Raw genomic sequence first — 17,899 nt, 5'->3', positions numbered from 1 at the left:
TTTGCTTTGATTAGAAAGTATCAATAAAATTAGATGGCTAAAAGAATACAATAATGATTGGAAAATAAGAATTTCATAGCAAATTGAAAGCAAATTAACACAGAAGTTGTTTTCAACCTGTACAGCCTTTAGGCAGGATGCTAATTAAACCTGTGTTAACCGTTGTCTGGAATTTGCCTGGACATTAAATCCTTCAACCTAGTTCCCATTACTTTCTTTTTTTTTTTTTTTTTTAACTTATAGTATTCTTTCTAGAGAAAGCTTTCATCATTACAGCGGAAACTAATTTTTATTCAGTTTTGCTAGGGTGAAATATAAAAATGTGATTTAAAAATTATTTATATTTTGAACAGACAACTCAAATAATCCAAGGACAGTTTTCATCACAGTTAAAGTATTTAATGACAAAATCAGGGTTTCCAGTAGTGACTCAAGAGAGCAGGTCCCACTTTTTCTTTCCCCAGAACGGCACAAAATTTCTACATCTTTGAGAACTTTCAAGGAATTGGTTACAATAGATACCAGCAAGTGTTACAATTCTGGCATATCATGGCAAAACCTACCTACCTTTAAGATCACTTTTAGATAGCACATTTTTGTTAATATTTCACATAATGCACAACTTTTGCTAGACACAAAAGTAGCCTTTTAAGACAGAGTTTGCAGTACAGTAGTCAAGTCTAACAATACATTATTTTTATTCTTTGCAGAACTTTAAAAAGATAAAGAAACTATTGATGTTGTTACAATTTACAAATACATTCTTTCATATGAAACATTGACCTGAATTATAGTATATGTTATGTACATGACTATCTAGTAATACTAGGTTGTATATACTACAGGCTAAGTTCCAGAAGAAATTACAATGCTATAAGATTTACCTTTGGATAGACATTTATACACCTCTGATTTTTTTTTCTAAAAACTAGCAAACCTTGTAGTTTAATGAACAGCAAGAACAAAGTAAACACGTCGACAAACTGCATTTCCTTCTTTCGATAACACTAGGTGACTTAGAATTCCCACAGTAAGTGGCTTTTGATGGTTGGATAAAAGTCCTGAGTTATGATACCTAACACAATACACTTAACTGGAGAATATAAAAGAATGCTGAAAAACTGTCAGTGAGACCGAAGTAATGTTTTAGAACAGTTCAACTCACGAAAGGTGGAACTTAGCACTGCAACTGTGACCTTGTCCTGTCCAGCTGATATTCATGTAAACACCTGAAAACCTATGCTTTTTATTTGAATTTAGACAACTAATTCTTTTCAGGTTTATCTGATCTGGGCTTTAGACATTTCTTCTAAATTATTGACAAGCTTAGAAGGCCAGCTAGATGGCAGCAGTTCAAAACCTATTCCTTCTTTCTCTCAAGAGAAAGACTTGTGAGGCCAGCAGCAGAATACAGTTAAAAAGGCGAGAGTGGAAAAGATGATGACAGAAGACATCTATGTGGTCAAAAATGTACTCTCTGACTTGATTTCTAATGCAGCTATTTTTAAAAAACTGCCTAACATTTTGTCTCTAGCAGAAGTTTAATTTCTAATGAGGGACTGTTTTCCTGGTTAATTTGCAGAAATACCATAGTTGTTACAATAGCGCTCAGAAAGCCACTGATGTTTCCTGGGCAAGGATTAATCGTATGTAGCCCAATGGAATGTTCAGAACTCATGTCGTTAATGAGCCTGTTCTGATTTATAACAGATGTGGCCAAATTCCTTTTCAGTTGATGATGCTGGATGCAGTAACTGTTAGAGCTGATGCTAAATAGATCTATATGATCGTATGCTACTACACAGATGAAAAATACACCCCTTCTCTCAATTCCCAGTGTGATATTAAATAAAAAGCTTAATACAAAACAATTTGAATTGCAGGAAAAAAAACCCAGATGTAAAGTCTGAATGGAATCACTTAAATAGAAAGTGCCCTTAGTTCAAATTGGAATGTTTTCCTTGAGCCAAGCACCTTTCTACAGAGTGAATATTTCTAAGAGATCTTCAGTAACTTCAGCTTGCAGTAACTAAAATATCCTCAATTACTACAAAAGCTTTTATCCTTCTTGCAAACACTGCTCTGAGGATTTTAGGCTGTTTAGTGTCATTAATAATGCAAAAATCTTATTCTACATTGAAAATGAAAACTACAGTACATTCATATAATGCCAGCTTTCTGGCTTTTCGGTAAGATGAGGACAAAAATTAAGAGCAGGCATCTTCAGAAGATGAAGGCTGAAACTTCTAGGATTTCTGTATCTAGCTTACCGGTTTAAAAAAAAAAAAAAAGTGCAGAATCTTTTTTTTTTCCTTCATTCTAGAAGCATATTACAACGTCTTAAAAAAGGAAGCAGCTGTGAAGGAAAAGAGTAACCTACTTATTTTTCTGAGAGAATACAGTGCACATATTGCATATACTAAACATAGAATGAAGTAGAGTCACCCTTCCAGTGACAATATATATTGAAAACTGAGACCCAAACTATAAATTACGATTCTGATGTACCAAAACATGCTTTTTGAAAGCCTCTATTTTAAAAATCAGATGACTAGCTAACAAAAAGGTCATTCTAATCAGACAATTTTCTGAAGCATTCCCAAAAATTCTTACTGTAGAATTTATGAAAAACAGATGACATGGAAAATAGTGCATTCTCATTTTCCCAGGCCCTTGCATTCTCATTTACATACGCCTTTAACCACAGAATCACAGGGAAAAAGGAAATGAAATGTTATTTTATACCAGATTGCTAAATTCTAGATTGTGTTTGAGGCACAGCTATATGTGTATGGATGTAAAAATTACTTTTTTCCTCAGTTTTGAAAACTCAAGCATACATGCTGTAGGTGTCATTATACTATTCAAATGATCAGTCGGGAAGAGAAAATAGGGATATTCAAAACGCAGCACTGGTAACAGATTCCCCTATGGAATTCAGATATGCACTTTGAATGCTGGTGATGGCACATGCAAAACTTCCTACACTGGGCAGAAAAAACAAGTTTTTCCATTTCCCAGGACAAAACAGTCTATTCTCCACCATAATTACAACCACAGGTGTTTAATTCCAACATTCATATCCTGCCGATGCTACATAAAATGAAGAAAAGTATACCCCCCTTCTTGGATTTTATTTTCACACAACCAGTTAACTAATTTTCTGTACAGCTGGGGAAGAATATTACTATTTTAATCCTGATCAGCTTGTCATTTGGTCCGGTTCCCCTGTTTGCTTTGACTCCTGTAACAACTGAAATACAGGTAGAAAGTACTGCAGGACTGTGTAGCAATATTACAAAAGAGGAACAAAAGTAAGTCAAAAAGGTAGAAATGCGACACTTTTTCCTGCACAGAAACTGAAAGAATGCATCTCCACTGAACTGGAAGAAAAAAAAAATACACAGAAGTCTGGACCTCCTGTAAAAATTGCTGAACGTAGCCTTTTCAGTTTCTCTTGGGAAAATTTCAACTTTGGGCAGTATCTCAGCATTTGTGCTTCATGGCAAGCTGAAAAAGAAACAAAAACTGAATTAAAGAGAGATCACATGTAATGATAGCTATATCAAGCTAATGAGGTTAGTCTGGATCAGAAGAGTTTGCAAACTGAATTATCCAAAAGATGCCTTAAATCCCTAATTTCCTTGCACACAGTTACACAGTTGTTCCCTTTACTGTGGCAGATAGTCAAAGTCTCCTTTTGGTATCCTGAGGAGGCAGCTTTATCTGCTTCATAGCTGCGTTTCCCCATGTTCTGGTATTTTGGTACCTATGAGGAGGGCTAGACCAAGACACTAGAAACAGAGACATACATTTAGACCTAATGATTTGGATTGTTAAATACAATCAGAAATTCTAGACAAGTAATTTAAAACACCTGTTCAGCAGTTCTGCCACTACATAATGATGAAAAATTAAGGACTGATTGCCTTTCTGCCTCTGTGATTACTGATTGTTTCCATTTCAAATAATCCAAAAATTGACTTAAACCTGGGAATGACAGGGAGAAGAAAGAACTAAAGTAGTTAAATACTGTATAAAAAGTACAGACAAACTGACTTTGCCAAACAAAGCATGGAACTTATTTTTAGGTTCTGTATAATAAAGAAATGATATCTGTAGATAATAGCATGCTAACAAAGATGAGATGAGTAAAACCTCTAGGAAGTAACCTAGATCTCAGGAACTGGTTGGCGTAGTTAACATTTCCTCATTTGCTGCCAGTGAAACGCCGACCAATAAATGACTCAAATTTAATTGATATAAGCCTTTGATACTCAAGAACTTGGTCATAAATATGCCATTTTAAAAATTATTATTTGTAGAGATAAACTGGAAGGGCATTTCGGCATGAAAGAACTCCAAACAGCACTTTTCTTTCTCCCCTCAAATGACACGATTTTTTTCAGAAAAATCTGTGTTTAGCAAGCAACTCCAACAAGTTTTTATTATATAGAATCCATAACTCTGAGCTCTCATGCAGTCACCAACATGGAGAAGGAATTTTTTGGAGGCAAACAAAGAAGGTGAAGAAGATGTAATAAGGAGGATTTGATAGATACCCTGAACTAAGTTCCAGCCTTTACACAACTAAATATAGCTATATGGTTTCATTCAATAAACTCTGATAACCAAAACAGAATCACTCTGTGATTGCTACCGTTTCTGGAGCAAACCAAGTGGCAGTGGTTTCCCCACCCTGCCCCGCCACGTGACTAAGGTGTATTTTAAAGATGGTAGAAAGAGTATTCCTATGCTATGCATCTTCCACTGGCTCCATTACATGTTTTGTATCTTAAAATAACCTGACATATAGCTGAAGTAGAATCATAGAACCATTTAGACTGGAAAAGACCTTTAAGATCATCTGAGTCCAACTGTAAACCTAATGATGCCGAGTCTGCCACTAAACCATGCCCCTAAGCACCACATCTACATGCCTTTTAAACACCTCCAGGGATGGTGACTCCACCACTTCCCTGGGCAGCCTGTTCCAATGCCTGACAACCCTTTCCATTAAGAATTTTTCCCTAATATCCAATCTAAACCTCCCCTGGCACCATCTGAGACCAGTTCCTCTCATCCTATCTCTTGATACTTGGGAGAAGAGACCAACACCCTTCATGCTACAACCTCCTTTCAGGTAGTTGTAGTGAGCAGATAAGGTCTTCCCTTCAGCCTCCTTTTCTCCAGGCTAAACAGCCCCAGTTCCCTCAGTCGCTCCTCACAAGACTTGTGCTCCAGACCCTTCACCAGCTTCATTGCCCTTCTCAGCACCTCAATGTCTTTCCTGTAGTGAGGGGCCCAAAACTGAACACAGGATTCAAGGTGCAGCCTCACCAGTGCAGAGGACAAGGGGACTATCATTGCCCTAGTCCTGCTGGCCACACTATTCTGATACAAGCCAGGATGCTGCTGGCCTTCTGGCCACCTGGGCACACTGCTGGCTCATGTTCAGCCAGCTGTCAATCAACACCCCCAGATCCTTTTCTGCCAGGCAGCTTTCCAGGCGTGCTTCCCCGAGCCTGTAGCGCTGCCACAACTCTTTGGGCCCAGCCATCCAGACAGTTTTTTACCCAGCAACAAGTACGTCCATTCAAGCCATAAGCAGCCAGTTTCTCCAGGAGGATGCAGTGTCAAAGGCTTTACTAAAGTCTAGGTAGACAACATCCACAGTCTTTCCCTTATCCACTCAGCAGGCCAGCTTGCCATAGAAGGAGATCAGATTAGTCAAGCAGGACTTGCCTTTCATAAACCAATGCTGACTGGGCCCGATTGCCTGATTGTCCTGTACACGCTGTGTGATGGCACTCAGGATGATCTGCTCCATGACCTTCCCTGGCCCTGAGGTCAGACTGACAGGCCTATAATTCCCCAGATGCTCCTTCTGGCCCTTCTACCGTAGATGGGCGTCACATCTGTTAACCTCCAGTCAACTGGGACCTCCCCGGTCCTCTCAAACCTAATACATTCCCAGGTGGCTGCCCTATGCATTTTTGTGAGATAACAGTAGAGGAATTGCAGAACTACTGCACTTCTAAGATATAAGTCAAGATTTGGGGCACCAAGGCAAAAAAAATTGCAAGAAAAAAATGTAAACCCCATTTTACTATATTATCCTTATCATCTTTAAGATGACAAGTATTCTTTTGCAGTCCGCTAAGAACTAAACTATATTTTGTTTTCTTCAAACACAAAGATGTTTTCCTGTTAAAAAGACAAAACCCAAGCATTTATTACAAATTCTTAAGTATCATGCACTGAAAGATTTTCACTCTCCTGTTTCAGGCAGCTAGTTAATTGGGATAGCTTCAACAGCACATGCCCTTACACTCATCTGAGGAAACTCGTAATCTGTAGAACTGCACTGGCAGGAAGGTTTCATAAATCTCAAGCCAGCACACAGTCCAAATGGAGCCTATCCTTCTCTATTTTGCATCATTTTGACATTTGTTGCAGAAACTGTTCTCATTACTGCCACAGAGACATGTAAACTCAAATGATGATGTACAAAATCCTGATTTTTTCACATTTTTTTTATTTGAATAACAAAATAAAAGACTTGTATTATGGATGGTTTTAGCTTCTCCACCAATCCTGTTGTATTTCCCTCCAGTTTTTGTTTTGAATTATTACATCAGGATTTTGTACACTTTTATTTCTGAATATGGTACAGCATAGCCTATCAAATATGGTATTTTTATTACAATACTTCATCCTTTAATCCTGAGATTTTTAAAATAAGATTTTCCTAATAGAACCTGTTGAAAAGATTTGTTTCCATTTACAGCATGTTTTCATGTGTGGAACTGCTGTTCTGCACATGTGGAAGATAAAAGGGCAACAGACACTAATTTCAAATCTTAACCAAGATTCATAGCAGCCCAAATACCATTTTTGAACTCCCTACTGTGTTGGCAGTTGCACATCCCCCTCTCAGAACTGGGGCCTTCAATGGGGCAGCTAATGGCTCTCTTTGTGGAGACCCAGAGTTGGTGGGCAGGGTCGTTAGCAGAGGAGAGGCCAAGAGCGCCCACAGCCCAGAGAAGCTGAGAAGCTTCTCGAATGCCCACACTCGAGGGGGCGGGGTGTAGAGAAGCCGAGAAGCTTCTGGAATGCCCACAGTCAGATCTGAGCAGACTATAAATGGGGTTCCCGCCGGCGACTCCCTTTGTGTGGTCTCCTCGGAGCTGCGGGTCTGCCATGCTGCCCGAGTCCCTCCCCTTAGACGGAGAAGCCGCCTAAGGTAACCTCTGGGGATGGGGAGCGCCTCACCTCCACATGTGGGTGAGTGATAAATTACTGAATATATGCTTCAGTAACTCCTTGCCTGGTAGGCAAGTGTATCTTCCTCGTCTGGGGCAGACGAGTGTAAATTCCTGGCTGCAGTAAGCTGGTGTTTATCTATTACAGGCAAAACGGGGCAGAGAGGGCTCTGGTTTGTTTTTCTTGTGAGTGCGTATATGCACACTGTGGATCCTCATTCTTATTTCGCTGCACCCCAAATAATTTCCTAACCTAATATCCAAACCTTTATCTTATGTTATCAGAGCGCTAGTCTGCCTAAACTTATATTTGGGATGCCTCCATGACACCTACCAAGCAGCACTCTACACTTTAAAGTAGCAAACCTTTTACCTCCAAAACTAAAGTAGTGGTAGCTGCTGTTTAAGGTTGGCATAGTTATCATCACTGGGACAAGGGGTAGGGGGGATGAAAGTGACGGTATTAGATGGAAGAGCCCAGGAGTAGGCTCATACCATACTCAGGCCGCTAAGCTGAACCATGCTAATCTAAATGGACCACAAATTGGAGGATTATCCCAGCAAATATTAAAATAAATTGTTTCGTGACATTTTAAAGACTACATAAAACAGAGGCTTGTATAGAACATCAGGATATCAATCCAGGATTTCCATTATTAATGATGTAGCCAGGCATTTTTTGGCATACGCATGATAAAGGCAAATACATGTGCTAAGCAGCAAAACTATCAAACTTGCATGCTAAAATGGCTGTTCATATTGAGAAAACATCTACCTTTTTTTCTGAAAAGTATTCTCTCAGCTGAGGATGTGTTACACAGCCACCAAACTGAATGCTGTGGATGCCTAGATTTTTTTGTCACAGAGATGGAAGCTCAGCACCATTCTGCACTTGCAGAAGCAACAGGCACAGTACTATCAATACCTTCCACACATTCCCGAGAGGGAACAATTCCTCAAAATACTCATAAATAACATTTCCAGAATTAAAGATACATCTTCAGAAACAGAGTTACAGACCTGTGACTACTTAGCAGAGAGTATTAACAGCAATTTCACTGTACTGCTGCACAAAATACAAGGAATAGTACCAAGGAGTAGTGGGAAGATGGATTTGAAATACGCTTCAGGTGAAGGTAGGTAGGTAGTGGAAATCCAGCAAACCTCAGATCTATGCACAGAAGTTACAAACCAGAAATCTGCCATGTGAGGAACAGCATCAAGGAAAATAGCAGCTGTTTATAAACAGTGTCTGACTGCAATTCTTTCTAGAGCTTCCTCCTCTCAAAACAAAGGATTGTGTGAATTTAACCTACTGAGAGCCTTAACCTATCAAAATCTTACCTTGTGTGCAGTTTCTGCAAACTGCTGAGCACTGTTTTTCAGCTCCTCTGTCTTCTCTTCTGCTCGACCTAGCCGTTCACCACGCTCATTCAAAGCCTGACTTGCCTTCTGTACTGCACTTGTCACACTGTCTGCTGCTGAATGGAGTATGCTGTTTCCTGCAATATCAAAAGAAACTGTTAGAACACTCAAATATATATAAGCTGTGTATTAAATACAATTATTTTCATTTATAATGTTCTAGACCTGATATGTTATTTGCTATTTTACCATCTAGTTACATTTTGATTAATGGGATAAGTTATTGTTTTCTCACTGAAACCATATTATTAACAAATTATAAACAAGTACCATACAGCAACACAATAGCAGGAAGCAGTGGGCATAACTTAGCTATGTATTATTTTTTAAGCCTTATACTGATACATCATTTCAGGAAGCTATTCTATTAAACCATTGAAACCATTCACAAGCTCACACAGCTCCTTCACAATGCTCTCATGTTAATATAGATAAACTTTCTTTGGAAGTTGCACTATTTCCCTAGAGAGTAAAAGGCTGACACCACAGGACATGTCTGTATGGATTCACTATTTTTTTCCATATTATAATCATATTTCATATACAAGTGCACCCCAAACACTATTACTACAGTTATTTTACGCTGCTCTGATTTATCTACCTTTGACCATTCTCCACATGGAGTGCCAGCCATGTTTCATATGACAACATACTTTATTTAAATCGTAGTATTTAAAGTCCCAGTAAGGCTCAAGATCTTGTAAGCCTTTAGCTTTACCATCCAAATCAACTAATCAGCTTCACTGTTCCTTCTCTGGTGCACAATGCAGTATTTTCTTCAAGTTTTCAACAGAACTGTATTTTCCTCATCATTCACCCCTTTTAAATGCTCATTCTTTTCAGTACTCCCTTCTATACCATTTCTCAAGAGAAGAGATTATCCTCTTTTTGGAATGAACTGCTGCTGTTTAAAATATGAATGACAGTATGAAGTGAAAACTCTTCAGAGAAAGTTACATGTTATCAGTATGAACTGGTACATATTAAAATACCTGTAGGACAAAAAAAAAATATTTTGTCCTATCCTTTAACCTTTTCAGCAAAGGGACTAGTAAAAATTCAGCTTTTTGCAACATGGTAGTCCCTTGGTGTCTTCCACAAGCTTTAAAACTTAATCTACCTTACAGGGAATGTGTTATCTAGGAGTTTCTTGTCTAGACACATACAAAGGCACTGTGAGAACCAGAAAGCCAATACAGAAGGAGCATTAACCACCAGGCATGCTGCTGCTGCCAGGTTTCTAAGCTGCCCCAAATACTGTAATTGCACAGAGCCTTTTTGCACAGTATTAAAACCAAACGTGTAATACTTTTAAATGAATTAGGCTGATATAGGTACAAAACGAGTTCAACATATGAAGTTCAACTGAGCACTACAGCAAATCTGTTACAACAAAGTCTGCTGTTCTTACGGACATACAAAGACAACACAAACCTACTGCTTTTATCCTTAATCTGAAAAGTGCGTCTACTTCAAAAATATTGCCAGGGTAAAAAATAAAACCCAAACATTAATTTGAGGGTTATTTTGCTATTAGTTTCACAAGAATAGGAGGAACAAAAGACCCATTCAGACACAATTTACAGATAATACTCCTTTCACTAAAAACAGCAAACAAACAATGAAGAGTGAAACTGAAGGTTGCGCCAAGTAGCCTGTGGAACAACAGGCCAAACTGCACATGCAGGAACACTTGAGATAAAAAATTGCCTTAAAAGTTTATTAAACTAAAACACAACTAGTATCAAACTATGGAGGTGGGGAAGGGACCCAAGAACCTACACACAGTGACTCAGATATTATGAGTCAATGTAAGAAATACCAAGCAAAGAACATCCTGGCCTCCTTTATACCAATATTGTTACATTTTTCACATCAGTAATTAAAAATAATGGATGTATAAGGATGTTAACCAGCTACAGGTTTGGATTTTTCTATTGCTGCATGGAACAAAGAGGCTGCATTTAAAAAAGGAAAATAGGAAAATGAAATAACTGGCATTAATATTTAAAACATGAATATCTGATAATACTATGAGCTGGAATTTGCAGAGACAGAAAGAAAACTTTATCTTTTCAAGTGGTCTCTCTTCAAGACACTGAGGAGTCTGATAATAAAACTGAATAACTTCAAATATTGTACAATTTTACTTCAAGATTTTTCAGCCACTTGTTACTACACACTTCATGATTTGCTCATTTAAAACCAGTTCTTGGCAGATTATTTTGGCTTCTGTTCAGGTAGCTTTTCCTATAAGCACATGAGCTGGTCAACGTGTCACTGGAAATAGTTTCCCTTTTTTGGCAGTGTGATCTCAAGGCTCTAACCTCTTGTATAAATCAGAGCTAGTTTTCTAGGATAAGAGTTTTAAAAGCTCTCAACACTGCGTTAGCTCTATTGTTGCTTTACAGGATCACAAGCTGAGTTCAAGTGAAGCAGGGCACATGGAGAGCTTTATAAAACTAAGCATCTTCTGAAGTCAAAACGTGCTGGGGAGTAGAACACATTGCTGACCTTCTTTCAATGTCAGTAGGAAACTGCAGAATGAAAATATTCTGCATTTTTATATTCCTGAAACTATCAGGATTTGTGGTCAAAGATTGATATCTATTTCTCCACAGCACAGAAGAACGAGCTTGGAAGTTTGGCACAATGATAGTAATTGTTTTTCTCTCTAGCAAATACAGAATTGTGCTCTCTCCAGGTAAGATCTGCTGTATTTTTCTATGGGCAGTGACTTGCAGAAGCTGCTATTCTGAGACTGTGTTGAAGGACTACCTTTGGATAAACTTTTCCAATGGAATGTCAGTAAAATAATAATAATAAAAATCCACTCCAATCTATGAGCAACACAGAAACTCATGTGTCAGTAGTCTATTGAATTTCACCAGTGTATTTCTAGAGCATGTGTAGGTGATTGCTGGTATGACTGACTGCACCTCATCCTTATATTAGTATCACTGCAAGAACAGCAACGCTGGTACTGGATGTATTGAAGAATCATCTCTATGAACAAATCACCTACAGCCTGCAAAATCTTTAAGCTGTTCTTCAGGAGATGATAAACTACTGGGATTCAAGATCTCCAGAGAAGCTTGTTCCATGACTGAAAAACAAACTGTCTGAACTGAACCCACTTAGGTGTAAACTTATGCCTGGCAGCTGCACTGAGTCACTGAAGAAAAACAGAAGTTGACAGTCACCATCTCTTTCTTAGAGTCTGGAAAGGCTGTTTTCCATCTTTGTTCAGTTTTTACCAAAGATGTGACAACTGCTGTTAACCACCTTTTTATATATATATATATATATATATATATATATATAGATGCATATATACATTTTTTTTTCCTCTATGAAGAATCTGACAGATTTCAGGACTTCTCATCTACTAGGTTAGAGACACAAGCTCCTCAATGGAAAACTTGCAATAGCGTTTAACATACATCTCAGGAAAATGACTTTGTAACACTTGCAAGATGAGATAAACACCAGTAAAATATGGGTGTGGGTCAGCTCTGAGGTGGTTTTAGTAAGAATGAACTTGCGTGTTCCCAAGATGTTCAATCCCAAGGGCCTGTGATCTCAAATTTTGCACGGCTACAAGTCCTCACCGTGAGCAGCAAGAGTCGCATGCCTGTATTGCTGCTTTTTCTAAGGTATACAGAGATCCTCCCACTTTCGGAGCCCATATATCTTTCTGTAGTTTTGTAGAACAGATCCCAGAGGTTGAGACTACAGATTTTTCTCTTTCAAATAAACATGAAAGGAAAATAGAAAGGTTTATATATGTTTTCATTTAATTAAAGTTTTTTTAAAGTCTCTATTAAGGGCAGGCACACAGCTGTCCGCTACCTAACAGTATTTGCAGACTCACTGAGTAACTGGAGTAAAAATATTGCCAGATAACATGGGAAAAATATGAATTTATATTGAGTTTAATATAAAGTATTAGGTTAATATTAATTTCTAGCCTCAACAAAACATATACGTTTAGGCCAACTTCAGTTTGAAACTAAACAAATTGATCTTAATTCAGTGGGTTTCTTCAGTTTAATTTTGCTGTATATAAAAGAACAGAAACATATTCCTAATTGATTTTCAGTTACTCAAACAAGTGGCTTAATAAGGTCGCTTCTAATACAGCTTTTTCTTCTATAATACTTTTTGTCTTATTATCTGAAGTTGTCCATCTAAAGGAACATACAGATTTCCAAATCAATCAATAACTACACAGCTTGGTAGTCCAATTTGCTATGCAAATTATATATTTTATTTTGAATTTGCTATAGTGAAATATAAACCATTGGAATCAAACAGCCCTTTCCCCTTAGAAAATTCCATTAGTGACCTGCATAATTATACATAACATTATTGGGGCCCCAAGGCACAGAAACAGCAGAAGGGCAGTGGCCCTTGGCTGAGTGCTTTAGACCAGTGATCCCAGCAGTGTTTCTTGCTTGTGGACTCAGAAGCTGAAGAAATAACACTTTGCAGGAAGCACCGTGCTCCTCTCAGACTAATGTTTAAATTTTTGCTTCTTATGTTCACAAGCTGTATCAGAGGGTCTTACAGCCCATGAAATCAGGTGACATTGCTTTAGGCCTTTTATCATGCACAAGAGAAAAGTACATCCTTAACCCAGTACCTGAAAGACAGAGACACACTATCATCCATCAGCACGGGAACCAGTCTATTTGTTGAAGAAACTAATTGGTCTCTAGAGATATCATTATTTAGTTTGCACTATTTGTTTTATCACACATTCATAAAAAGGTTCATTGCATTCTTCATTAGCCATGTCAAATGTATTTCAGGGGATTTATCTGTACATTAGTAATAAGACTCTACAGTGACTAATTTGTAAATACAAGTATTCACTTTTTAATTGTATATGCATTAAATACAGCATCTAGCAACTACCTTCTTCCAAGAAGGAAATAAATGCAATTACCTATGATAATTAAGAAGTTCCATCTATCACATGAAAACTTTTTTTTTCTTAATGTAAACACATATTTATGGTTCCCATTGAACTACATAAAACTGGATCTGTGTCACGAAATAAAGGTTAAAGGCATAATGACAATCAGTTCAAGTTCATTAATAAGATCATCTCTATCACAATGTAATGATTCTATATGCCTATGCATACTGTTTACACTCAGATATACTGGTGCCTCTAAAAAGCTCAACAGAATTTTGGAAATATTGATTGTAAATAAAAAGAATGGCTTTTTTTCTCCTTCACTATTTTGTGTTTTGTTAACTGCCTGTGCACTCATCACTTAAGAACAAAAAGCACTGAACAATTAAAATATCAATACAAAACTAAAGGACTCTGGGGCAAAGGGAAAGGTGCTGAACAATTAAGAATGAACATCTTGTGAAAGAAGCAAGCATCGCGGAGATGCTTTTTGTAAGTGGGAAAGTGGTCTGAAGAAGGGAAGAGGGTACAGAGTAGAGTATTATTTCTCTTCCAAGTTACAAAACACTTACTGAAAAAAACAGTTAAAATTGACAAAAGCCCAATATAAAAAAAACACTAAGAGGGCAAGAGATGAATATAAATTCTGGTGTTCCTGACAAAGAATCACGAAAGAAACCTTAAGACTGTATTTCTAATTATAGCTAGGAATTAAGATTACTTTCCAGTTTATCTCATCATTCCTCAAAAATGGAGGTGACCAAGACCAAATATAGCTTCAAAAGGGAATTTTGAAAATAAATCACCTTTTTAATTTCCAACTAAAATTAATGATGATCCTTTTGACTTATATAACAGACCGGCTTTAAATTCTTCCTTAGTTATAGCAGTTTTCTAACCTTTGATAACAAAGATTATTATTAGACTCCATACACACCTACAACATTTGATTAAATTATACATAAAATTACAAAGAAAAACCCCAGTTTATTAATATTTTTATCTTGTGTTTGCAGGTTCCAAATCTCTTACCAGCAAGTTACCCAAGCATGGGCAAAATGCTCAAGATGAACATTAATTTCAGGTCCAGTATTTATGTGATTTTTAAAGATAATACATCTATTTATAGTGAACTCCAGAAATACAATAAAGTTAAGTTTTTCCCTTAAAGTACCACAGTTAATTTCTTAGGTGTCTCTTAGCATTTCATCCTGTCACCTACACTGCTAAATAGCATGAGCCTTGGTGATGACTTAAAAGGAATGTCAATAGTAACTGGCTACCATTTGGACTTTGAACTGCTGATCATTACCCTTAATGTCCACCCACCCATAGATTTGCTATGACGATGGTAGAGGAGACAGTGTTGAATGCCGTGCTGAAGTCAAGGAAAATGACATCTGGTGCTCTCCCTTCATCCACCAAACCACTCACTTCATCACAGAAGACAAGATGGTTGGAAACAATTTGCTTTTAACAAATCTCTGGTGCCAGCACTCCTTGCTCTCTGTGTTTCTAGAAAGGTTTTTCATAAGGATTTGCTCAATAGCCTTAGAAAGGTTAAAAATATATTTCGAGTTAACTAGCAATTGAAGTTTTCAGGATAGAATTATTACCTGGCTCAAATAATTGTTAAATACTAAAGCTTCTCTATGGATGCAAACAGAATTCAAACTCATGAAGATCTCATTTAATCTTCAGTCCTACACATAATATGGCTATTCAAGTTGGATGTTGTCTTAGTTGTCCATGTCAAGCATTAATTTTCAAACTCCAGGCTTGATAAAAATTACTACCACCATTTGCACGTCTCAAAGTAGCAGCAGTGTGGCTTTTGTGTGTGTGTGTGTTTTGTTTGTTTTTCTTTCTTTTTGATTTGTCAAACCTTTTTTATCTACCTCCGTCTTTGTTTTCATAAAAGGTTTTGAAAAACACCTACCCATAATTACTGCACAGCAGAGATCCACAGTGTTTCCTCGACACTAAACTCATTCACTACTCTTTTTAATAGACAGTCATAATGAGACTTTTTTTTTACCTAATGTCGTTTTGTATCTTCAAGAAGACGAGATCTTAAAAAAAAAAAATTAATTACCTTCAGGGTTCAACGGTTCAATATTTTCATTGCTGACAAGCAAGGTGTACCCAAATTCTCAATGTGGCTTGCAAAATGTTAGATTTAGAAAGAGCTGTATTACAAAAAAAGAACTCTTTTTATGGTCCTACAAGGGACTATAGAAATCTCTTCTACAGACAGCTAAGTAGGATAAGCTTTCTTACCACAATTGGAAGAAAATGGAAGTATTATCTCTGATGCTAGTGCCCTTTTATTTTAAATAGTTACATTAAACAACATAGGGGCCATAAAAGTAAAAAAAAAAAAGTTTTTTCATTTATGAGATCTCTTGATAATGAGAATGCCTCCAGATCTACTCAGATTCTCTTATGCTTTATTTGGTACTCCATAGTAATGCCGAGGAAATTATTCATACTTTTGAACAGTTAAACTAATATAAATGCTTTTATACACACAGATTATTTGTGTTGACTGAAAAGATGAATGCTCTTACAGATACTTAAGGAAAGTTATGTTGCATAGACGATACGTGAAATAATGTTATCTAAAGCTTTACAAGTATTACTCTGTTGGGTCATCTAATAAGATCAGATTAAAAGGTGGAGAAACAGGATCAAAAAATATTTTCTCCACAAAAAATATTTTCTCCATCTGTCAAAGATCAAGAAAAAGAAGAAAAGTCCTGCACAGGAAAAGTGTTTCTTAAGAGTGCCTGTGCTAGGCAGGAAGAGACTAATCTGACCAAATTACTGATTCAAATTTCAAAGACTAAAATCAGAAAAATTAATTTAACATACCTTTGCCTCAATTTATTGTAGGAATTTGTCTCTTATTTTACTTTGCTCAAAATGTGTCGATTATGCTACTACTTTTACTATATTTTAATCAAATATCTTCTTACAGATAAATCCTGACATGCTAAAATTGACATTAAATAACATTTAATGGTGACAGTTAATATTAGTGCTCATATCAATGATAAATAATTATAGTCAAGATTATTAACCCAGTATATGACATACAGGACAAACACACAGAAATTTGCACCTTTGGAAAAAGCTTCATATGTAGATTCAAGCTGGAAAAGACTTTATATGTAATAATGTCGAAAACCTTGCAGGAAGAAAGCCTAATTTGTTGTCTAAAAAAGGTAATGTTCTTGGGGATTATAAACCAAATAAAGTCTATAAACCTTACTGAGCAGTGATATTTGACCATTACAACAACTATGAGTTAGAGGGGCTCAATCTGGAAAAGTTCTGGAATTCCACAGGATCTCAAGCAATGCCACTATTACAGTTGACCTGTCAAGGAGCCAAATGTGCAATTAAAACAAAAAACAGCAACGCTGCACCATGGGAAGCTTCTGTTAGAGCATGAGATGCCCAATTTAAACATTTGTCTTAAATGCAGTTCTATTGGAGCCACAAGTAGAGAGCTGTGAAAGATGTGAATACTGAAAAAGCTTGCGAGCTTTGCCGCTTCCAGTCAGCTGACTGGTAAAATCACTGGAAATGGGATAGCTTCCATGTGGAGTTTTACAACATTGATATCATCCCATAAAGAAGTATGGGTTTTTTGGTTGAAACCTTTCAGATATTTCTACTAGTAGGCAAAATCCTGTATTTCCTATATTTCCTCATGACCGCAAGCTGAATTATCCAACCAAATTCTTTCAAAATCAGAATTTTTTCTGTAAGGAATATTCAGAAAGAGGAAACATTTCATATAGGATAAAAAGACACTGACTACTATAAAAAGTTATATTTCATAAGAAAAAAAATCTATTTTGAATTAAAACCTGTGGTAGGTTGACCCTGGTTAGCAGGCAACCTCCTACCCAGCTGCTTGCTTACTCCCACCAGTGGGTTGGGGGAAGAGAATCAGAAGGGCAAAAGCAAGAAAACTCAAGGGTTGATATAAAACCAGTTTAATAAGTGAAGGGGAAAAAAATAGAAAAAACCAACAAAAACCAGATGATGCAAAACAAATCACTCGCCAGTCACTGAGCAATGGCTACCTTGGGAAAAGGTGACCCCAACCCTCAGTTCTCATTGCTGAGCATGCTGTTACATGGCATGGGGTATCTCCCTCATCACTGTGGGTCAGCTTCCCTGGTTGTGCCCCCTCCCAGCCTGCTCGCTGGGGGCAGACAGAATGAGAAACCAAGACAACCTTGACATAGTGTAAGCACTGCTCACCTAAAAC

At 37.2% G+C, this 17,899-nt stretch overlaps 1 protein-coding gene across 1 annotated transcript in view; it reads right to left on the bottom strand.

The window, feature by feature from the left end:
• Positions 1–393: 393 nt before the first annotated feature.
• The window catches only part of STXBP6 (syntaxin binding protein 6), a 208,256-nt gene continuing 190,750 nt past the window's right edge, over positions 394–17,899 (bottom strand). Inside the window, exons 5-6 of the mRNA XM_065635099.1 lie at positions 8,610–8,767; positions 394–3,510 (exon numbers count right to left, since the gene is read on the bottom strand). Of these exons, the coding sequence (XP_065491171.1) occupies positions 3,487–3,510; positions 8,610–8,767 (182 nt within the window). The 3' untranslated portion in view covers positions 394–3,486. The remainder of the gene's footprint in view (positions 3,511–8,609; positions 8,768–17,899) is intronic.

Source organism: Caloenas nicobarica, chromosome 5 (assembly GCF_036013445.1).
Source record: "Caloenas nicobarica isolate bCalNic1 chromosome 5, bCalNic1.hap1, whole genome shotgun sequence".
NCBI lineage: Eukaryota > Metazoa > Chordata > Aves > Columbiformes > Columbidae > Caloenas > Caloenas nicobarica.
Note: the sequence above shows the minus strand (reverse complement) of the source record. Positions and strands in the feature narration are given on the sequence as shown.